The sequence below is a fragment of the Panicum virgatum genome, chromosome 7N (assembly GCF_016808335.1).
Source record: "Panicum virgatum strain AP13 chromosome 7N, P.virgatum_v5, whole genome shotgun sequence".
NCBI lineage: Eukaryota > Viridiplantae > Streptophyta > Magnoliopsida > Poales > Poaceae > Panicum > Panicum virgatum.
This window is the reverse complement of record NC_053151.1, coordinates 45,880,136-45,903,294: the sequence shown is the minus strand read 5'-3', so window position 1 is coordinate 45,903,294 and position 23,159 is coordinate 45,880,136. Positions and strand designations below refer to the sequence as shown.

At 53.3% G+C, this 23,159-nt stretch overlaps 3 protein-coding genes across 5 annotated transcripts; 1 reads left to right on the top strand and 2 right to left on the bottom strand.

Annotated features, from left to right (window-relative positions):
- Positions 1–1,748: 1,748 nt before the first annotated feature.
- LOC120683196 lies at positions 1,749–3,208 on the bottom strand. Of its 3 annotated transcripts, none has more exons than XM_039965221.1 (2): positions 2,967–3,208; positions 1,749–2,583 (listed from the first exon to the last, which is right to left on the bottom strand). In XM_039965221.1, exon 2 carries the CDS (start codon positions 2,564–2,566, stop codon positions 2,138–2,140), a length of 429 nt encoding a protein of 142 aa, XP_039821155.1. In that variant the 5' UTR covers positions 2,567–2,583; positions 2,967–3,208; the 3' UTR covers positions 1,749–2,137. The 3 variants fall into 3 exon arrangements, with proteins under 3 accessions (XP_039821155.1, XP_039821156.1, XP_039821157.1); XM_039965222.1 differs by lacking the exon at positions 2,967–3,208 and adding an exon at positions 2,652–2,960; XM_039965223.1 differs by lacking the exon at positions 2,967–3,208 and adding an exon at positions 2,676–2,960.
- A 10,644-nt stretch (positions 3,209–13,852) lies between these two features.
- Positions 13,853–16,210, bottom strand: LOC120683340. Its single transcript, XM_039965415.1, has one exon. The coding sequence runs from the start codon at positions 15,531–15,533 to the stop codon at positions 14,508–14,510; it is 1,026 nt and encodes a 341-aa protein (XP_039821349.1). The 5' UTR covers positions 15,534–16,210; the 3' UTR covers positions 13,853–14,507.
- A 2,744-nt stretch (positions 16,211–18,954) lies between these two features.
- Positions 18,955–22,839, top strand: LOC120682796 (probable receptor-like protein kinase At1g30570). The gene is made up of 3 exons (XM_039964809.1): positions 18,955–19,655; positions 19,754–19,803; positions 19,924–22,839. The coding sequence occupies exon 3, from the start codon at positions 19,984–19,986 to the stop codon at positions 22,510–22,512; it is 2,529 nt and encodes an 842-aa protein (XP_039820743.1). The 5' UTR covers positions 18,955–19,655; positions 19,754–19,803; positions 19,924–19,983; the 3' UTR covers positions 22,513–22,839.
- Positions 22,840–23,159: the final 320 nt, after the last annotated feature.

Below are 23,159 nucleotides of genomic sequence, written 5' to 3'. Positions count from 1 at the left end.
CCCCTACTATATATTGGACCAGACGGGTTTGCAGAGTTGGGTGGTTCTCCTCTCCTCCAACGGTGATTAATTTGACTGCCCGCTTCGTACGATTGCAGTGTGCCTTCCAAGGCCTTTTGTTTCCGCTTTTCTGGATCTCGCTTTTCTGAGAATTAGAATTTTGAGATAAATCAGCTGTCTGGAGAATCGGCTATCTGGATAAGCTGGGTGTTTGACAATCCTGATTAATTTCAGTCGATTCTCTGAGTTGAGTGGTAAAATGTCTGAAATGCCCTTGAGGTTGATGATATCTCATTTTTTGCTGAATACGAACAAAATTCGATAATTCTTATATTTTCTGAGTATCTTGACTATATAATTATATTATTATTAGATCAAATAGATTAATATTACAAATATATGTAGCAGCACTAATTTCTAAGGCTATCTCCAACAACGGAGACTCAAATCAGATACCCATTCTACAATTTGGGTCATCCACGGAAAAAAATCACTCCCCAAAATCTTATCTTCTCCAACAGCATAACCCAAAATCCCCGTTACCTATTCCCTCTCTCCCCTCTCTCGCATTCGACGGCGAGAGGACGCCGGCGCCGCTCATCCCTCTCTCCCTCTGTACCCCGGCATCGCCCCTCCCTCTCTCCCCTCCCTTCCCGGATCCGGCGGCGGCAGCACCTGGGCGTCGGCAGCCGTGAGCAGCGAGCTCCGCCTCCGCGCCGGCCTCGCTCCGAGCCTGCAGGGGGCGGCGGCAAGCGGGGAGATCGACGGAGGAGGGGGTCTGGGGGGTGACGGGGCAGGAGAGGGTATCTGGGGAAAATCCGCTCGATTCTCGTCTACGCGAGTTCGGAGACGCGGTGGGTAGAATCGGCATGCATGTTGTATCGAGGATTCCTGCAGATGCCGCGGCCCGCATAATCGAAAAATAAGCAAAATGTTTGGGTGTGCTTCTCGCTTATTTGGAACGAGAATCCGCTTATAAACGGAAACAAACGGCCCCAAGCCAAAACACACATCCGAAAAAAAAATCGTCGACGCGAGGCCAGCCCTGCGTGGGCGCGCGGCAGCGGCGTTCCCGGTTTCTTCGGCGTCCCACTATCGGAGTTGCCGCGGTTAATTCCGACCCGTTCAGACCCGGCGGGGGATCACCGTCACCGGCGCCGCACGAGCGACAACAGGCGGTGGTGGTAGCAACTAGCACCACCACCGGAGCCAGCGGAGAGTTGGGGTGGGCACTATGCAAGCACGCGCCGCCCACCAGGCACCAGCTGCCCTTGCCTCTTGGGGTCCGGGGACTGGAGTGGTGAGAACACCGGGATCACCACGTCGCCGCAGGACGCAGGACCGCGGAAACTGCAAGTGCTCACGGATCTACAGCTTGATCCGCGAGCCCCCCCCCCCCCCCTGTGGCCCTGTCGGTTTCACCGGCGCTGGAGAAGCGGCCACAGCGGCGGCACGCGCGCGCGCGCTCGCCACCGCCCACCATGTTCCACAGGAAAGCTGGATCGCCTGCACGCAAAACTGCGCCACGCTGCCATGCGTGGTGGTCCATGGCGAGATCGTGACGGCAGCCGCCCACCCACGGCGTTGTCCCGTTCCCACTTCCCACACGTCCGGACAGCACGGGCAGCCTGGCGAACAGAGTGAGCACCACCTGCACTCATCAAGTCACCTGGCTCCTCCTCCGGAAGGCCTGGATTCAGAGAGGTTCAGAGGGGACGTTCGCATGAATGAATTTAACACTGCAACTCTTAGGAAGGTACAGAGTTCAGGTGTCCGGAGCACCTCAACTAATATCCTAAGAAACACGGCAACATTATACAGCACACATAATATCCTGAAATCCTGATGCAGCAATAGCAAGGTCTGAACTCTGAATACACGACAACACACATCACGCTACACACCAGCATTATTTTATGTTACAATGCACCGCTGCTGGCCTGTAGCGTGTGATCATCCTTCCATCACCGAGGATAGCCACCGGCATGACCGGATGAATCAAACTACTACGCCAAAAGCAAACCAAATCATCAATAGTACAAAAAGCAAAGCTAAATTGACGCTCGTAACCAGCTAATAATGATGGCCTATCATAACAAGAGGCCTGGTGGGTGGGTCCCGCTAGCTAGGCTGCGGCTCACGGGGAGGAGCCGAGCTGGACCGCCGCGCCGCGCCGGCCGCGCACCACGTACGCCACGGCGGCCGCGATGCCGACCACCGCCACGGCCGCGACGCCGCAGGCCACGCCGGCGGCCACGGACACGGACCTGCGCGCCGGGGCCGAAGCCGTGCTGGCGGTGGTGCCGGTGGCGGCCCCGGCCGTGGTGGTGGTGGTGGTGGTCGGGATCGCCGAGGCCTCCGGCTTGGCGGCCATGGTGGTGGCCGCGGGCATGGACGCGTCCAGGGCCTCCGGGAGCGCCGCGGCCTCGGGCTTGAAGAAGGTCTGCATCGCCGGCGTCGCCTCCGCGCTCCCGCCGCCGGTGAAGTCCTCCAGGCCGTGGGACTCGGACCTCACGGCGAACAGCGCCACCACGCAGAGCGCGACGAGCAACCTCGTGGACGCCATTGCTCCCAGTCTTCGACCTGCCGTTGCAAAACAAGTGTCAGAAACAGCGCAATTAGCATCGCTAAGCTATAAGATGGCATTCTACATTTGTAAATTGTGGCACAACTACATTCTTTCCCCCTTTCATCAAGATGCAGAGCCTCCAATTTCCTGCATTTGAGTCACTAAGGATGCATATTTGAAGAAATGCAGACAGATTTCTTCAGTTGGTTCACCGAATTGCAGGGCGAGAATTGGAGCCACTAATTTTGTAAACGAGATATCGAGGTCCCACCGGTAGATATAGATCTGAGTACGCTCATGAAGCCACAAACAAACATGCCAACTAGTCCCAATTCCCAATTCCACAAAGCTAGAGCTCAGACGAAAAAGGTTGCTTTCTTTCATTAACGCGGCGTACCTTTGCAGCTGAGGGGAAGCCTAACGCTCGTGATGGAGAAAGGACTAGTGAGGAGCACGGGGCACTTGAAGGTTCAGACCTTGGAGGACAAGGCCCTTTTATACACACTCCGATTCCTGGTAACCAACCACCTCTCTCACTATCCATCTGTTAAGCAAAAGAGTATTTTTTTGGGAGATGCGATTTGCCTGAGAGAGAGAGAGAGAGAGAGAGAGAGAGAGAGAGAGAAATGGTTAGGATCTATCTTCCTGCTGCTCTGTATGTAGGGCTAAACTCTTTTTTTTCTCGGTGGAGTCTGGACTCTGGACACTGGAGTGAGAACACAGCTAGAATGACCACGGTTGGGAGAGAGAGAGAGAGAGAGAGAGAGAGAGAGAGACAGAGAGAGAGAGAGAGAGAGAGAGAGAGAGAGAGAGAGAGAGAGGCCCATGTTAGGTGAGCATGTGAGCCATTACCAACCTCTGTCGGCTTGCTTCGATCCACTATTACCACGTACGCCACCCGTGTTGAGATTCTGCGGCCGTACTCGCCTCGGTCTCGGACCTCCATTCATCGCTAATGCGATCGAGATGCCGGGATTCACGGACAAGCCAAAGCTCCGGCGACGGCGTGCGTGGAAAGGGAAGCCATTAATCTTGCCTCCCTAGGGCCTAGATTCTCGCTTAATGAGTCCCACGAGATCGTTAACTCGATTGATTATAGCTCATGCGTCGCCTGCTTGCTCCTGGCGGGCCGTCACGAGCTCACGGCTTTCTTGGCGTTCGCCCGTCCAATCACGGAACTCTCATCACTTCATGCCTGCTACTACCTCGGTTGTTGCCGTTGGATTACTGCGTCGTCCTAGCCTTCAGCGGCCCATGCACCCACCAGAATCGTTTTACTGACCGACTAGACACCAGTCAAGACCTTGGGGTTGACGATGCATGGAAATGGAAAATGGGCAAGTGAGTGGTCATCTGCTCCTACAATCAGGACAGTGAGCTACTAGCGAGTCTAGTGAAGTGCGAGTGTCTGCAGCTAACAACTTGCATTTGCTTTTAGTTATGTGAGTGAACGGTAATAAGGGTGTGAGTGCGTACGTTGGATCTACATGAACAGGTAAGGAATCTTACAAACCAGAGACCAGGGTAGCGGGTAGGTCTGGTGTCTGCTGGTCCAGTGCTCGGGAGAGATGGCACAGAACGGCGGCCTTGGCATGGGCCAGACCCAGACGATTATATATTACTCCCTCCGTCCGGAAATGATCTACGTATTTTGACTAGGAAAAGTCAAACTTTATAAACTTTGACTAATAATTAGTTAAATTATATGTATAATTAGTTTATAAAATTTATGTCAATACATATGTATTCAAAGAGGTTTTGAGATGACATTGAGTTATTCGTAATTGACATTATATTCTAAGTGATTAATAAAAGTCAAACTTTACTTCGAATGACTTTCTCTAGTCAAAATATGTAGATCATTTCCGAACGGAGGGAGTAGTTGGCAGCTTTTGGACACTGCTCCTGGCTCCTGCTACCTAACCCCAATAAATCCATAAAGGTTACCACCATATCATCATATGGATCAGGGCAGAGATCGTGGCAGCTGGTAAGTGTATCCGCCGGATATATCACAGGCACCTGCTCTCTTCAGAGATGGTCGAAAACTACCGCATGCGAGATTTTTTTTGAAAAGCATGCATTCTAGGAAGCGGCCGGTAACCAAACAAGGCCATTTTCCTACGAGTAAATTCCCTGTGTGCGACTGGAAAATGTAATACATCCCCTATGTGCCATTAAAAATTAGCACATCCCTTCAGTGCCATCGTTTTTAATTTTCCATCCCCTCTGTGCCATTGCCGTCAGAAAACACGTTAACAACGTCAAATTGGTTCAAGTTCAGACTTTTTTACCCCTCCTTCCTCCTCTCGGCCTCTCCTTCCCCTCTCCCGGGGCGACGGGAAAGGAACGCCCTGCCGCACCGTGCCGGGGCGCCGCGCTGACCGCACCCAGCTTGGCAGCGCTGTCGACCTGCGCCTGCCCCTGCCGCCCCCGTGACCTCTCTCGCTGCCGAACTCCCTTCCATCCTCTGCGCCCGTGCGCACCGCCCAGCCGCCACGGCCCTCGCCTCGGCGCCCTCGCGCACCGCCCAGCCGCCGCGGCCCGTCCCCGCCTGTCAGGTGGCCAGCGCGGCCACCATGCGCAGCCCGTTTGGGCCCTCAGCGCCCACAAGAGGGACGCGCAGCCGCCGGATGCCAGGGCGGCCGAGGAGAGCAGCAAGGCTGGGAGAGTGGCAAGGCGGCGAGAGCACCCGGAGCTCGGTGGCGTTGAGCAGCGCGGCCGGGAGGGTCCCGTGGAGGGCGTTCCCGGCGAGGTCGAGGTGCTGCATGTGCTCGACGCGGCCGAGGTCCGGCGGCAGCGCCCCCGTGAGCCGCGCGTTGGGGAGCACCAGGCTGATGACCCGCGACACCGTGGCCGCCGCCGGAGACGCGTTGAGGCCGCCCGCGCTCGCCGCCGCAGTGCCGTTCCACGCGGCGGCGTTGGTGGCGGAGGCCGAGGTGACGTTGACGGCGGCGGCGGCGCCGGGCTGCGGGTAGCCCTTGCAGACGACCACCCACGCGAGCGCCGGTTCGAGGAAGACAATCGCGCCTGCACTCCTGGCCGGCCGCACGGGCCACGACGCCGCGCTCGAGCTGCTCTGCCTCCCGCGTCGCACGGGCCGGCCGCCTCCCACGGTCCGGGCTGTTCCACCTCGACGCGCTCCCGGGGAACCGGCTCTCCAGCCCGCTCCCCGACACGCGGCAGGCCGCATCTCGGCTTGCGGCGGCGTCCCCGGCGAGCTCCTGCGGCGGCCGCAGCCTCCCCAGTCGTGCCGGGACGACGGGCCCGGCGGCGACCTGGCGTCTCCGTCGACTGGCACTCGCGCGTGGTGCGGGATTGGGACCTCCGCTGGATTGGGGGCGAGCATGGCATGCCGGCCGGACGCGGGCGGTCGAGCCGAGCGCGGGGAGAACGGAGGCGGCGCTGCGGGCGGCACTGGCACGCGGTCTCCCGTCCTTTAGTCTGAAACGGGTGAAATCGAGACTTTTTAGCTTACTGCGGGCCCGACTAGTAGTAGGCGTTGGATCTATTTTCAAGAGTCAAGATGCACCCAATGTCACGCCTTGACATGATGTCACTGAATTTGGTTCCGTGGGCGCTCGGGGGACAAGGTAACGGAGGGGTATTTTGGTCTTTTCCCAATACTCTTTAACGGATCCGGTAGGGAAAGTTAACAGCAATGACATAGAGGGGATGAAAAATTATAAATGATGGCATAGAAGGGATAACCTAATTTTCAATAGCACATAAGGGATCATCTCAATTTTCCAATGGCATAGGAGGAATTTACTCTTTTCCTGGCCATTGAACTCGAACTAGACTCCAGACTTGTCCGATCTACCCGTGCCCGACAGAGTTTCACCATGGACCTTCGGCCGTGCATGATATTTTGATGACGGGACAACGCCTGTCTGTACGGGAATCTGGCGCCTTGCCAGGTGACGTTAAATGAGTGCGGTGTGGTAGCTGGGGCACCCCACCTCTGTCCCGGCGTGCTGTCCGGCGGTGACAGTAGCTTTTCTTTAAGCTTCTGATGCGTTGTGCATGGTTGGATTAATTGGTGTCAGAGTTTCAGTTGTCTAATGCGAGATGGAACACACGTGCCGTCGCCTACTAGCCTGTACGCTCGTACTTGGCTACACGGTGTTGAGCCTCTTTTGGTTGCCGTTCCTGCTCCTTTTTCACTTTTTCAGTTGTCGCTCTGCTTTGCCGCTCTCTTCTCCCCCTGCATGCAGTAATAACCATGGGTAATTCGGTAAACCAGTCACCACCAAGGGAAACTCGTAGCTGTAATCTACCGTGCCAGGCGCGAAATTCCAGCTGTGCCCTGTCTGTCACCCCTTAATAAGAAGCTAACGGGGGACAAAATGTGCTGGCTAAAGTTTGGCTTCCTCAAGAGGAATAAGCAGACATGATCTTTTTCATGTCTGCTGAGTTGCAAATTTGCAGCCTTGAAGAAGCCCAAATGGAGCTAGGCCCAATTAGAGCGAAGAATTATGTCGGCCCAGAGAAAACGAAGTTAGTGGGGTCGTTGCGTTAACAGCCCAGCCCATAGTACATATTGAAAAAAAAAGAAAAGTCTCTCAGAAAGCCCAGCCCACAAACATCAGCTGGCCTTGACCTAAAGTTAGTACGTCTCCAGGCCGCGCCCGTGCGCAGGCCGCCGTCTCCCAGCCACGCCCTTCTCGGACGGCCCGGCCACCATTTCCCGGGTCCTGACGGCAGCAGCGTGGTGGCCGTGCAGCTGGGCAGCGCGCCGGTGAGGCCACGGTGCCGGCGACGAGAACCGTGTCCTGACGAGGACGCAAGGACCAGCGGACGGCAGCTTCCGAGCTGGCGGTGGAGATCCCCGACCGAGCGCGATCACAGCTTCTGAATGCTTCAAAGAGTTAACACAAGTACTTCCAGTTCCAGGTGCCGATGCAATTTAACTTTTATCCGTGTTCTGCGCTCCTGGTGCTCCAGGAATTTAGTTTTCACTAACTTGGTTTTGGTACATGATACATGAAAATAGTAGTGTTTGCTTATTTTAGGTGCCGTAGATTTTCAGAGCTTTGTCAAAGCCTCAAACGAATTGGATGCTGCCTTTTGTTTTGGTTTCTCGTGGTGTTACTTCCATGAATCCTGAGACTACCCTCTAGCACTCACTCTGATGAGTGAACTGTTGGCAGTGATCTCTGCCTCTCTCGGCTGCAATCCAACCCAACGTTCTGAATCATTGGCGCTGTCAGGACGCACCAATTTTCAATGCCTGTCAACTTATGCTTTGTCTGAATGATTGCTATTATTTTAGCAGCAACATAGCCATAAAACAAATCAGCGCCCTACACCTCCACTGTTTGTGCGATAAACAAATGCTCGCATCTGACAGGCCATGCAGTCGCCACATGCCGCTCGGTTTTATCAGGAACTGTGGATTTGCAGGGCTACGGAGTTTTGTTCTCGCCCAGGAAGCTTCCTCGACGCTTCCTTCACGAATCGACTCAGATTTCATTTTCCTTTGCTGGTTTCAACTAATCGTTTGAGCAGCAGGATCATGCATGCTCTGTTGAGGGAGCCGGGCTCGGATTGTGATTGGTGTTCTTGTTTATTTTCTTTTTTTTCTCGAATATGCAGGAGAACTGCGCATCATTGCATTAAGAAGAAGAATTTGAAAGTTTAGATTACAAACACAACGCGCCACACAGACTGTGGGCGCTCCCCATACTACTGCAAGCTAATCAAGGCAGCTACTAGCAGAATGGGAAAGGAAGGCAGGGAAGAACTAGAGCTATTACTCGCTAAACAGACAACCAAGCTTCTTCGCACCCGCTAAGACCCACTGCTCACCAAAATGCCTGATGGTCTGGACAAGTTGTGGCACAGGAGCAGCAGCGTTACAGAACACTCTAGCGTTTCTCTCCTTCCACAACTCCCACGCGATCAGTGAGAACAAGGTGTCGAAACCCTTTCTTTTGGGTGGAGGCAGGAAGGATCGAAGCCGCGCCGACCAAACTTGCAACGACTCATAGCTTATGGTGTAATGTCCTGAAAGTACAGAGGGGCAAGGAACACCCACCAGACTTGCAAGGAGTATGAGCATCTGAAAATGATGTGGTCTGACGACTCATTCTCCTGGTCACAGAGGCGGCAAGTAGGATCAGCAGTCAGCCCATGTCGAAGGCGTCGATCAGCAGTCCAATGTCGATGCTTGACAGCAAGCCAAAGGAAAAACTTGACCCGAAGAGGTGCCCAAGTCTTCCAAATGCGATCTGCACCGTTGAGTTGAGTTGCTCCGTTGTGCAATGCAAAATATGCAGAGCTGACAGTATAACTACCACTTGCAGTCCACTTCCAAGATAGCTCGTCGTCACTGTCAGGGGTCAAAGGAAAATCCGCAAGTCGACCCCACAAGACATTGTACTGCCCCATTGCTTGGATCGACAGAGGTCCAGTGATATCTCTTGTCCAACGCATTTCAGAAAGAGCCTGAGCCACTGCCCGAGTAGATTTGAACCGCTTGGGCACAGCATCCTAAACCAATGGTGCTAGATTCTGGACGGCACACCCGTCAATCCAGCTATCTGTCCAAAACTTAATGTGATTGTCATTTCCAACTTTTGCTGATGTGGAAGCCTGAAAGAAAGCAAAAACCACTGGATCAACCTTGATGTCAATGGAGGACCAGGCTCTCGACGTGTCAGTGCGTTGTAACCAAAGCCAGCGGATCTGCAACGCAATGCCGGCAAGCCTAAGATCGAGCACACCCAGGCCTCCGTTAATTGTCGGAAGGCAAACAGTCGGCCAATCCACCGTGCATTTGTTCCTCTCCTCCTCTGTTACGCGGATACTCCTAGGAGGTGGCGTATCCGTATCGGATACGGATACGCCCCGGATACGCCTCGGATACGTTTCTAGCCGTATCATGAAAAAACAGATACGTATTTGCTTGGATACGCGTATCCGATACTTTTTGGCCAGATGAGATACAGCCCAAAGCAGTAATCAGCCCACCCAAATGCTGTTTTGGTAGTAAGAGATGATACAAAATGATGAACTTGCTGCAATAGAACTGTAGAACTAGATGAGCAGCAACTGAAAAACCTCTTGTGGAATCAGTTGTGCTTTTAGAGAAGGCTAGTTATAGAGGTAATATTATATGGACATGCAAGTATTGCACATCTGAGTATAGGGGAAGTTACTCAAGAGTAAAATCTCACTTGCTGAATATCTATGTGATATTTATGTGTAATTATTAATTATCCTAGCCGTATCCCCGTATCAGTGTTTTTTTGAGAAAATGCATATTCGCGTATCCGATACGTATCGTATCCGATACCCATACCAGTATCCGTGTAACATAGCTCTCCTCCCGCCCATAGAAACCTGCGTCTTAGGGCGTCAATCTCCGAGATGGCCCAGCTTGGTAGGTTATTGGCCAGGAGAATATAAATTGGCATTGCTGAGGCCACTGATTTGACGATGATAAGCCTCCCGCTCTTGGACATCAATTGTCCCATGCAAGGTTGTAGACGTGCCGCGACCTTCTCAACCACTGGTCGAATCATTGATTTGGGAATCGCCTTGGTGGATAGGGGAAGCCCAAGATATCTGACAGGGAACGGCAGCACCTCACAAGGAAGGATCTCCCTAATCTCTGACAGAGTTTCTTCACCCCCAAAAATTGGCGTCAGGGAGCATTTGTGCAGATTAACATGCAACCCAGAAGCAGTGCCAAATATACCCAAAATTCTCATCATAGCATGTGCTGCCTGGACTGTCGGTGAAATGAACATGATGACATCATCAGCATAGAAGCTGCAATGATGTTGAACTGCCATCAGCCCAGTAGGTTGCAGTAGGCTTGAGTTCGCTGTAGCTCTGATAACCCGGTCCAGAACATCCATGGCAATGATGAAAAGCATTGGAGATAGCGGATCCCTCTGGCGTACCCCTCTGAAGTGTTGGACTTTTCTGCTTGGCTGACCATTGAGCAGCACCTGTGATGATGCAGATGAGAGGAGGACGGAAATCCATCTGCACCACCTTAAACTGAAGCCCCGTGCTCTCAAAACCTCCAACAAGAACGGCCAGGACAGTGTGTCAAAAGCTTTCGAAATATCCAACTTCAGCAAAATCTTGGGGATTTTCTTTTTCTTGTATAGGACAACAACACTCTGCACAAACTTATAGTTGTCGAGTATGGAGCGCCCTTTGATAAAAGCGCTCTGATTGCTGCCTATCATTGCTGCAAGCTTAGGGGCCAGCCGATTGGCTAGTAGCTTGGAAATCAGTTTGGCAAAACTATGTATTAGAGCAATCGGCTGATAATCCCTTGCTTCCTTAGCATCCGGTTTCTTAGGGAGCAGTACGATCAGGCCATTGTTCACACATCTGAAACTGTCTCTTGTAGAAGAGAAGAAGGAGTTGATTGCCCACATAACATCACCTCGAATCACCGGCCAAGCAGTTTTATAGAAGCTCCCAGTGAACCCATCAGGACCCGGGGCTTAGGTGGCATTTCCTTAATAACTGCCCAAACTTCCTCCTCGGAGAAGTCAGCATCCAAACCTTCTAGGTCAGTTTGAGGCAACTGGAGTGCACCGAAATTCAGTGTCGCCTCCCTGACTGTGTCCTGACCCAAAATCTGAAGGAAATAGTCATGCAGCAAATCAGCCATCTCATCATGCGTGGTGGCCCGGCGGTCACCAACAGATATGCTGGTAATGTGGTTCTTCCTTCTTCTACCACGTGCACGAAGATGGAAGTAGCGAGTGTTGGCATCTCCTTCCTTCAGCTCAAGAACCCTTGACCGTTGCCTTGCTATTGTACGCTCCAACGAGGCCAAACCTAAGCACTTCCATTTCAACTCTTTTCTGAGGTTGGCCTCCAGCTCTAAAAGGCTCCGCCGGTCTTGTTCCCGATCAAGCCACAGAATCACTTCTCTAGCGACCAGCAGCTGCGTCTTTATATGACCGATCTTCTTGGCAGACCAACTCTGCAACTCCCTGGCTGTACTACGGAGAAAGTGGTCCAGTCACCTGAAAGGATCATGGATGTCATCCGGGCAGCGCCACCCGCGAGCAACTGCCTCCAGGTATCCATCAAACTGTGGCCAGAAGATCTCGAAATGGAATCTCGGTCTAGATCGGATGGCCGCATTGGTTTGCAGCAAAATTGGGCAATGATCAGAGGCTTCGGAAGACAGACCCTGAAGAAAGCAAGCTGGGAATTGCTCCTCCCAGTCAACAGAGACGAGTGCCCTGTCGAGCTTGACCAGAGTGGGTTGCAACCGCTCGTTACTCCAGGTGTAGGCCCGGCCATGCAAATGGAGATCCTGCAACTCCAACTCCTCCACAGTCCGTCGAAATCGAAGCAGATTCCTGCGATTTATTCTCGCATTGTTCTTATCCGTCCCCTCTAGTATCAGGTTGAAATCACCGATGACAGCCCACGGCCCCTGACAGATATCCCGGATTGCACAGAGCTCCTCAAGGAACAACACCTTGTCACTACCCCCCTGAGGCCCATAGACATAAGTGAGCCACCACTCATGTCCGTCCAGGGTGCTACGGACCCGAACAGTGACGGAGAAACAACCAATGTGCACCTCGGAGAGTGCAGCCACTCCAGCGCGCGCGGCCACAATGATTCCACCACGTGTAACTGACGCTGGCAAGTAGGCAAAGTCCCTAAATTGAACTCCTAGCATTGAGAGCATTACACGTTCAGTTACAACCTCCAGTTTGGATTCCTGGATACACACAATGGCAGCTCGATAGTCCTCCACCAGTAGCCTAAGGTCATCCTGCCGGGCTCTAGCGTTGAGTCCGCGGACGTTCCACGAGAGAATGTTCAAATTATCCATGAACGTGGACAACCGAAACGCGAGCACGCAACCGCTAGACCGGGATTGGCCGCGATCGCCCCGCCGCAGTTTCCAGAGATGGACACAGCTCGTTAATCGCCTCCACGTGATCCTGCTTCAACCCGTCCCTATAGATTTGGTCGTAAGAGCACTTTGCATCGGTGGAGGCAGCGTTATCCCCGCCCACGATGTCGAACCGGCGCATGAGGAGAAGCTCTCCGCGTTTTGCTGCGGGGAATTTCGCCATCTTGTCATTGGCGAGCCGACTGCTGCTCCTCCTCTTTGGGGCCTCCGTCGCCGGCTTCGTCGAAGCCCGTGAGCGCCGAGGCAGAGCATCAGCCAGCGGCGTGCGCAGGTGAACAACCAGGTTCTCTGCAAAATGCTCCAAAGGATCAGGTGCGGCAGCAGTTGCGCAAGGCCTCATCTTGCGATCGTTCATGGGCCTCCACGTGGTCCTGGCCTTGGGCCGGCAGGGATGCCGTCCCCGGGTGGCCCAGCTGGTAGTCGGGGAGACTGTTGCAGGCGGTTCCCACGGGAGTCTGGGGGATTAGTGGAGGACAGGTGGTCTCCCAACTCCCAAGCCCGCCCATGCGACGAGAACACTGGAACCGTCTCCTCACGGGTCACCACCAAGGCAGCCGCTGCACAAGCCGCCGGCCACGGCTCGATCCTCATGGCTCGCATTGCAGGCGGGGCGGGTCGTGGGCAGCCGCAAACCCACTAATCCTGTCGCAAACTAACTTTGCGGGCTTGCGGCCAGCCGCAAACTCTAACAACTTAAACATCACGAATTTGTGGCCTTTGCGACAGAGCTGCAAAGCCCGCATGCAATATCTTTGCAAGCTGCTAGAACTAAGCACTCAGTATTTACAACGGCACCACTATCCCAGCGGCGAAGCGCTTCTACCCCAGGTCGATGACGGCCGGCCGCACCAAGATGGCCTGCTGGATGGACGCGGTCACATCCAGGGTAGCTTCAAATTCCATAGAAGAAAAACGAACTATCGATTCAAGCGAGGTAGGGGCTTCCTCACCGGCAAATGATCCTAAAGCGCCGGTGGATCTTTACTCCGCCGTGGCCGCCCAAGGGAGACGGCGACAGAAGGACGAGAGATGGAGTTGATGGCGCGAGGATGCCTGATCCAGGTGGCGGCGCGCTCGGCCGGCGCGGAGGGGATTGGGACTAGAATCCCAACTGGCCGCACCAAGATGGCCCGCTGGTTAGATGCGGACGCGGACGCAGAGGAAGCCGATAGCCACGGTGATAGCGCTAGATTGCGGGTTCTTCGCGGGCTGTCGCGACCGAACGATCTTGTCCGTTGGGCTTAGCTTAGTGACCACCTTTAGCCCACAAATAAATTGCTGCTGGACTGCGCCAACCGCAAGCACTTATTTTGCGGGCGCGGGTATGCGGATTCCTATAAGAACCCGCGCCACCTGCAAGCTGACTCATGGCCCGCTCACCTCGGTGGGATTCCCATTCGATCAACATCGGGTCCTCCATCAACCCGGTCACCAACAGCCTGTCCCTGGCCGCCAGGCAGCAAAGGAAGGCCTGGTCGTCCAGCGGATGGGGTGGTGTCGCTTCCCCATTGGTTGCTGCAGCCAGCTCCTGCACCACGACAAACCGCATCCTCACAACTACTTCCCTTTTCAGGAAAGTGTCCCCTGACAGGCGTGTGCTTGTCGGGGAGACCAGCGGCAGCCCTGCTACCCACAGCAACAGCTTTATCTGCATTCTCCTTTTGGAGATTCATCGCCGCCTTCGCCGTCTTGCCGGCCGCACCCACGAGCGCCGCGCCGTCGGCGGCCGAGAACACTGGAGCGCCGGCGGCCGTCGAAGAAGTCCTCCCAGCATCCCTGGCCGGGCCGTGAGAAATATGGGCGACGCTGCCAGGCAGAACGATGGCACGGCGAGAGTGTGAGCCATTGGACGGCTTCCCAGCACCGGTTGCGCCATCAGCAACCCCACTGTGCGTTCTGAATCTAAACAAGCGGGGGCCCTAACCGCGACGCTCACCACGGCCGCAATCAGGATCACCATCATGACCACTATCTCTAGCATCGGAGGGAAATGGCGGCGACGTTGAACGAGAACGTGGTGAGAAGTCAGCGATACTCTTGATGTGGATGAGTATCGAGTGGCAAGTTCCCGAAGATGAGCTGCGAATTTGGGTTGGAAGATGCCACCGGAATCTCATGCTCCACGATGTGCAGAGGCAACGATGAGGGGACAAAGTTGGGATTGTTCGTCCAAGCCGTGAGTTTGAAGACGGACAGATCAGACTTGGAACCGGAGGCATCATCCAGCTTCTCAATCCAGCATGATGAAGCAAGAAGCTTGCTAGCGGTATCCCGGCTCCAAGCATGCGGTGGGATGCCCTCCACCTCCAGCTGCATCCTGTAGAACAACGCTGACGAATCGGCATGCGCCAGGCGCGTCCAGGGCCGGAAAACCAGAGTGGTACCGGCCACCGGGACACCCTGGGCACCAAGGACCAGGTCGCGGATCGCCTGAGACTTGCAGACGATGAAGAAGTTCTCAGGATAGAACTTCCGGATCAGCACATCGTCCGCGGCGAGCACGCCAAGAATGCTCCGGATCGCGCTCTCAGCGGCAGCCAACGGGATGCACCTGGAGGCGTTGCCAGCCTGCGCGACAATGGTGAGGCGCAGTCGGTCTTCCTCCACGTCCATCTGGTTCGACCGGTCGATGAAGCAAGCCACACCCTTGGGCCTACGCGACGACTGCCCGAGGGCCGACTCCTCCCCCGACGAGATGACCATAGGAGCAGGCGGGGAAGAAGACCGGGACGCAGGAGGCGACGGTGTCGGGCCGGCGTTGCCCCGCGGCGTACCCGGGCTGTGAGAGCTGCACCGAGAACGGACGAAATGCCGCTGCCCCTGTGGTGCAGCCGCCGCCGCAGCAGCGCCAGCCGGCGGCGACCTGGGCCTGGACGCAGAAGGCGACGGAGTCGGATCAGCATTGCCCTGCGGCGTGCCCGGGCTGCGGGAGTCGCGCCGAGCGCGGATGAAGCGCCGCTGTCCCAGTGATGCAGGCGCCGCCGTAGGGGATCCCCCGGCGGTGATCGCTTCCGCTTGCAGTCCCTCGCCATATGCCGGAAGCCGTGGCATCTCAGGCAACGAGTGGGGACGTGGCACGTCGCCACTCGATGGCCGTAGGAAAGACAGTTGAGACACCTCCCGAACATCTCGGCCGGCAGGCGGCCGCTCCCCGGCGGCGCATGGGGCGCCTGGCGGCAATCCCGGTGCACCGGCACTTGTCGCTCCTGCCGTGGCAGCACGTCCCGCCACCCATCGGCGTTGGGGGCCGAGAAGCGACCGCGCCCGCGGCGAGGTGTACACGGCGGCGGCGCCACCCGCGGCCCGAGACGCTGATGCACCGGAACCCTCTGGCGTGGAGCCTGTTGCACAACCCGACCACGATGGCTGTCAGAACCACGAGGGGGAAGACCCACCACCAACTGAGAAGTTGGCCTGTCATGCCGCCGCGAGGGCGCGGCCTACGGCGACGTGGCGCAGCCTCTCTCGCCACCCGCGTCGGAGGAACCACGCGGGGTTCCATCGCCGAGACGGGGTTGGGATCCGCACCCACCAAGGTGGAGGGTCCAACGAGGATGTCCCGATAGGATGGCGACTCCAGGTCGGGTGAGCCGCCGCCGAAGCGGGAGTCGCAGCCGGAATGGGGGCTGCCGGCCCACCGGCGCTCCTTGTTCCTCCCAGCGGAGGCAGCCGCAGGGTAGAACGGCGTCGCCGCCGGGGAGAGTGGGGTGGATGACCGGTTCAGAGTGAAGCCGGCCATGGGGGAGGACGCCGAACCCGGGGTGGGCACCGGGGTGGGGCTGGGTGGGGTGGTCCCGGCGAGCGGGCGCTCGCCGGCGGGGGGTGGGGGGGGGGGGGGGAGCGCTCCATCAGAACCGTAAATGCTCTAATTACCTTGCGTGGTCGTTTATTTTCTTCTCAGGGGTCAAATCAGGGCTGGGTTCCACTTGAAAAAAAAAAGAACAATCCATGCAGCTACTGCCTTTCGTTGGAGATGAAAGTGCAGTGTTGATGCGAGAGGTTAGCAAATCTTGTTCCCTACGCGTCGGCGCTTAGAATCTCGACGTCGTGTTTTCTTTTCTGTGACGTATTCTAGTATTATTTAGCTGCAACTATGAAGTGTCGGCCAACAATTTTGGCACTGCCTTCGCGATCAGACTCTCTGCATCTGCATACATGTTCCTGAACATCGGTATCATTAGTGACATGCCAACGCCCAGCATGTCGATGCATCGAAAATGATCGGTACAGTAGCTTCTTTGCCGTTCAGAATCAGAGCTAACGCATCCGATATCCTAGGAAAAGTGAAGCAGTGTGGGGGGAGGCATCCTGTAATGGCGATCACAGGCCAGTGATCTGCCTTGCCGTTCTGTGAACATGACGAGGAGCAAGAGCAGTATCACCGTCTGCCTCCGCGTGCAGGCACGGCATGAGAGGAGGAAGGAACAGGGCCATGTGTTGCTGAACACTCCATCCATGTGACCCACCACCACCATCCCACCCAATGGAATGTGATTGGATTCTGACTCACTTCCCCAATTCACCCTCTCCCTCAAACCATGAAACCACCGCTCTCTCCAACCAAAGCTGTCCCCACTTTTCAGGAGGGGAAAGGACTAGGAGCGAACAGTTTAGCTGAACCAGGGAGGGCCCAGTGCTCAGAAAGCTGAGCAGGAGCAGTAGGGAGGATGAGAAAGATTTTCTTGCATTTTCATTAGTGGACAATTGTTGGACTTTCCACAATCCTATCTCAGCTTTGGATGTCATGAGATGAGGCATGGCAAACAAATCTGTGCTACGATACAATTGCTGCAGAAAACATAGCTCTCGAAATGGTTACTTCTACTTCAGACCAGGGTTAAATTTCCCGACCGGTGGGCTCAAACCGCCGCCCACCGGTAGCGGTTTACCGGACCGGTTTGACCGGTTACCGGTTAAAACCGGTCAAATTCAAACAAATTCAAAATCAAATTTAAAATCGCATGTTCAACCGGTTTCGATCGGCTTACCGATCGGTCTGACCGGTTTACCGGTCCGATTTGACTGGTTACCGGTCGGTTTGAGTAGTAACCGGCCAAATTCAATTTTTTTCTTTTTTGTTTAAATTCAAATGTCCGCAAAGTATACTAAATGAATATTTGTATAATATGTTTTAGCCTAAATGAACCCTTTAACCCTCTTTTGCACTACTTTTACATTGTATTTGTATACTTTTGTATGCACGCTTTTTTTGTTTAACTTCAAATACCCGCAAACTATACTAAATGAACGAATATTTGAGAAAATTTAACACCATTAGATTCGTCGCACCTTGAAGTATTTTTAGGAATTTTTTAAGAATTTTTCATTTTTTGAATTCAAATTCAAATTTTGAATTTGGGCCGGTTGGGTACCGGCCGAGACCGTAACCGGCCCGGACCGATTTGACCCGACCGGTTCCCAACGGTTTTTTTAACCCTGCTTCAGACATGGCGAATTTTGTTGGGAGTAAGAGTAACTGTGTCAGTGACTCAGTGTGCTTGCTTGCAATTTTGCTGCTACTTCTAGTCTTCTGCACATCGGGGAACTCTGAACTAATCATTTCCTTCAAAAAAAATCTCTGAACTAATCAAAGCACTTGTACTTCGTTTTGGAATCTCTAAAGGGGTGGGTTTAGTTGCTTTGTGTCTAATCAAAGCACTATAGTAATTTAGTGTCTAATTATGACCTAATTAGATTAATTAGATTCATCTCACGATTTACAGTTCATTTGTATAATGTGTTTTTTCCGACTACATTTAATATATCATGCATGTAATTTAAAAAAATAGAATTTTGAAGTTTAGATCTAAACAAGACCTTGATTAGCTCTGGGAAACCGTTTGTTAAACGAATCACAGCAGCTGCATGAATGCATGATACTACTAGACCAAAAATCGACATCATCACACAGGACACTGCTCCTCAAGCGCACGTCAGCGAGCGAGCACGGGGGAGGACTGAGGAGTATAGACGGCCATTTGGCCCGATACCATGGGGGCCTGAAGCCTGGCCTATATTAGCCCGACTCGAGCACGGCACGGGCCCGAATATTATTGGGCTCGGGCCGGCACGGGCACGATAGCCGGGCCGTGCCTGGGCCTCACTGTCAGCCCATGGACGCGTCCAGGCACGGCCCGAAAAAGGGCGGCCCGATCGGCCCGATGGGTAGCACGATAGGCCCGTTTAAATACTATGTTATTCATTATCAAACCCTATTTAAACATTTTCGGGCCGCCGGGCTGCCGGGCCAAACGGGCCGGCCCGGCCCGATTAAATCATTTTCGGGCCGTGCCTGGGCCGGCACTTCAGCCCATGGGCAGGCACGACACGGCCCGTTAATATTTTTGTGCTTAAGCGGGTCGTGCCTAAACGGGCCGTGCTTAGACGGACCCGTGCCGGGCCGGGCCGGGCCGCCCGTTTGGCCACCTATACTGAGGAGATAGAGGAGTGCTGTGCTCCAGTGGCGCTTGCTCCGCACCAGTTGCTCTACCATTTTTTTTTCCTCGCGTTTTCCCTCCTCTTTCTGGCTGCGCTTTTGTCTCTCTTGTGCTCTCCAAGAAACCAATCCCATCCACATCCGCCCGCCCGCCCAGCAATCGATCCCGACTCGCTGCCGGCTCGATCCTCCGCTCCCCCGTGGCCCCGTCGCCTATCGCCCGGAGCGGCGCCGCCGCCGAGGGCGATGCGTGGCATCCAGAGCCAGGCACCGCACACCCGTGCGCCGCTTCGCCGACATCTGCTCCGCCTGCTTGGGGACGGAATGCGTCAGCTGTAGAGGACGGCCACGGCACCTTTCCAGCCTTTTCTTCGTCTCCTCCTCCTCTTGGGCTCGATCGGTAGCGTCAGCTACTGTGCTCCAGCAGCGTCTGCTCTACAATAGTTGGCGCCCCTGTGCTCCCCAGCCCAAGCCCAGCAGATCAATCCATCCGCCCAGAAATCGATCATCCCCAGAAGACAAAGCGATCCACTTGGATACTCGATAGGCCTTATCCTCGCGGTGTCGTCTCCCCTCGATTCTTGCAAGTAAAAGATTCTTGCGAGAAGCCGGAGTGAAATACGGCAGAAATCAGCAGATTTTGAAGGGAAGATCCCGCCTTTCTTGCGCTCCTCTATCCGACGAAAGCAGCATTCAGGCGCTGCTGGTTCCTCTTCGCCGTGTTCAGCCAAATGCAGGTAAGAAGGCTCGGTTTGTTCTTTTTAGCCTGTCGTTTTCTCGAGATCTTGTGGGATCCGAGCTGATGTAGTGTGCGTGTTCTTGCTTGGGATCTCAGTTTGAGCGGCCGCGGAGTACCCGGAGATGGTGAATTCTGCTTATCTTTTGGTAATAATCTTGATTCTTTGGCGATTTGGATCTGAAGGGGAAATGATGAGCCCTTCCCACATTGCAGTAGCTCCGCCTCTTGAAATTTTTGTATTCAAGTTTTTTTTTGTTTGATTTTAGGTTGCTCTTTGGACTCGATGAGACCTGCAAGAGCTAAATGGTGGCATCACTGACGTTCAGATGAGTCCAGTTGTGCTAGCAGTAGTAAGCATTGCATTTTTCAGCTTGCAGTTCCTGCGAGCTCATGGAAGTGAACTGCTTCTGAGCTGTGGCTCAAACGGCACTGTTGATGCTGATGGACGGAGATGGATCGGAGACATGGCCTCTGGGGGGAATTTTACCTTGAGCAGCCCTGGGCTTGCTGCCCCACTGGCTGGAAAGAGCAGTTCTGATGAAATCTTAAGACCGATTTACAGTTCTGCCCGTGTCTTCGAAACGACGACTTGGTATACCATTAGTGTGCTGCCGGGAAGTTACTGTGTCAGATTGCATTTCTTCTCTTCGACCTATGGGAATTTCAGTGCAAACAATTCCGTGTTTGATATCACTGCACATGATTTCAAGCTTGCTTCAAAGTTCAATGTATCAGAGGAGATTGTTTGGAGAAACTCTGTGAGCAATTCAGTCATCAATGCAGTTGTCAAGGAGTACTTTCTTGTGGTTGGTTCTCGTGGCCTGCAGATTGAGTTTGATCCAAGCCCGGGGTCATTTGCCTTTGTGAATGCACTTGAGGTCATGCTCACCCCAGATAATCTGTTCAATGATACAGTGACAAAAGTTGGCGTTGCAGGTGTGCAGCTTCCTCTTGGCTTGAGTGACAGAGGTGTCGAGACAATGTACCGGCTGAACATTGGAGGTCCTGCACTTAAATCGGCAAGTGATCAGTATCTCCATAGGCCATGGTACACTGATGAAGCATTCATGTTTTCTGCAAATGCTGCTCAGACCGTTTCCAATACTTCAAGCATAATGTATGTCTCAGGCAATGACTCCTCCATCGCACCAATTGATGTCTATGAGACTGCAAGAATCATGGGCAACAACATGGTTGTGGACAAGCGGTTCAACGTGTCATGGCGGTTCTATGTCCACCCAAACTTTGATTACTTAGTCCGCCTTCATTTTTGTGAGCTTGTCTATGACAAGCCCAGCCAGAGGATCTTCAGGATCTACATCAATAACAAGACTGCTGTGGAGAACTATGATGTGTATGCCAGGGCTGGGGCAATTAACAAAGCATATCATGAGGACTTTTTTGACTACTTGACACAGCAGGCAGACTCACTTTGGCTTCAGCTAGGTGCCGATTCCATGACCAGTGCTTCAGGTACTGATGCACTTCTGAATGGTTTGGAGATATACAAGCTCAGCAGGAATGGCACACTCGCTTATGTGCTTGGCCATATTGACATGGGCAACCAAAGGGATTCTTCAAAAGGGGGGAAGAGAAAAGAGTTATGGGAAGAAGTTGGTATTGGTTCAGCATCTGTAGTGGCAGTTACAAGTGTTGCTCTGTTCTCATGGTGTTATATAAGAAAGAAACGAAAAGCTGTGAAGAAGGAGGCCCCTCCCGGTTGGCATCCATTGGTCCTCCATGAGGCTATGAAAAGCACTACAGATGCCCGTGCAACCAGTAAATCGTCCTTGACACGAAATACATCTTCCATTGGTCATAGGATGGGAAGACGATTCAGCATCGCTGAGATTAGGGCTGCCACGAAGAACTTCGATGAGTCCTTAGTCATTGGTACTGGGGGATTTGGTAAGGTCTACAAAGGTGAGATTGATGAGGGCACTACAGTGGCAATCAAACGGGCTAATACATTATGTGGTCAGGGTCTGAAAGAATTCGAAACGGAGATTGAGATGCTCTCCAAGCTTAGGCACCGGCACCTTGTTGCAATGATTGGCTATTGTGAAGAGCAGAAGGAGATGATTCTGGTTTATGAATACATGGCTAAGGGGACATTGAGAAGCCATCTCTATGGGAGTGACCTCCCTCCTCTGACATGGAAGCAACGGATCGATGTGTGCATTGGTGCAGCCCGTGGGCTTCATTACCTCCACACAGGAGCAGACCGAGGTGTAATCCACCGGGATGTAAAAACTACTAACATTCTGTTGGATGAAAATTTTGTTGCAAAAATAGCAGACTTTGGGTTGTCAAAAACTGGGCCGACACTTGACCAGACCCATGTTAGTACTGCAGTCAGGGGAAGCTTTGGGTACCTAGATCCTGAGTACTTTCGGAGGCAACAACTCACACAAAAATCCGATGTGTATTCTTTTGGAGTGGTGCTCTTTGAAGTTGCTTGTGCGAGGCCGGTGATAGACCCCACACTGCCGAAGGATCAAATTAACTTGGCAGAATGGGCGATGAGATGGCAGCGGCAGCGTTCGCTGGAAGCAATCATGGATCCTCGGCTGGATGGTGATTTTTCATCAGAATCCTTGAAGAAGTTTGGTGAAATCGCGGAGAAATGTCTCGCTGATGATGGGAGAAGCAGGCCATCAATGGGTGAGATCCTGTGGCATCTTGAGTATGTGCTGCAGCTACATGAAGCTTACAAGCGAAATGTAGATTCTGAATCATTTGGAAGCGGCGAATTGGGATTTGATGACATATCCTTCAGCCTTCCTCACATCAGAGAGGGAGAAGAGGAACATCACTCAAAGCCATCAAGTATCAGGGAGGAACCGGACACTTGAGGTTTTCTGTATCCTGGCGACCCACCGAGAAATCTTGCTTTGTAGCCATGGTCTTGATGTAAAGTTGTGTCATATTGTTCTCCTAGGTTTTTAGGTGTCAGTTGCTTCTTATTCTTTTAGGCGTTCACCTGCTTGACAAGTGTAGAATAATAGGATTTTTTTTTTGTGTGTGTAGATTACCAAACCGGGTAAAAAGGACACAGAAGTGTCAGGGTTTTCCTTAACATATGTATGATTCAATTTGCATAACCACCGTGTGTACTGCTGCCTGTGGGACCTGTATAAATGGCAATGATAATTATTGATTTATCTTTTGGACTTGCTGAATACAGTGTTGAGCTGGCTTCTTTGTATCAAATGTTGTGTGGTAAATTCTGATTTAGGGCCATTGTGTTTTTGCTTTCTGTTTCACATGATTTCGGTGGGAATCACCTGGATGTTATGACCTGCTTTTTGACTGTTTCTTCAATTGCAGCCTGAGGCCTGGCGCGAGTTTGAACGGCTGTTGGACTATTAATTTGAAGTTTGATGTAACCAAATGGACTGTCTCCGGGAGGTGTTAGAGCTTAGAAAACAGTCCCAGATGAATGCTTGTTTCATGTGAAACGAAAAAATTGTCTCCATTTAGTCCACTTTACGGTGTGCCT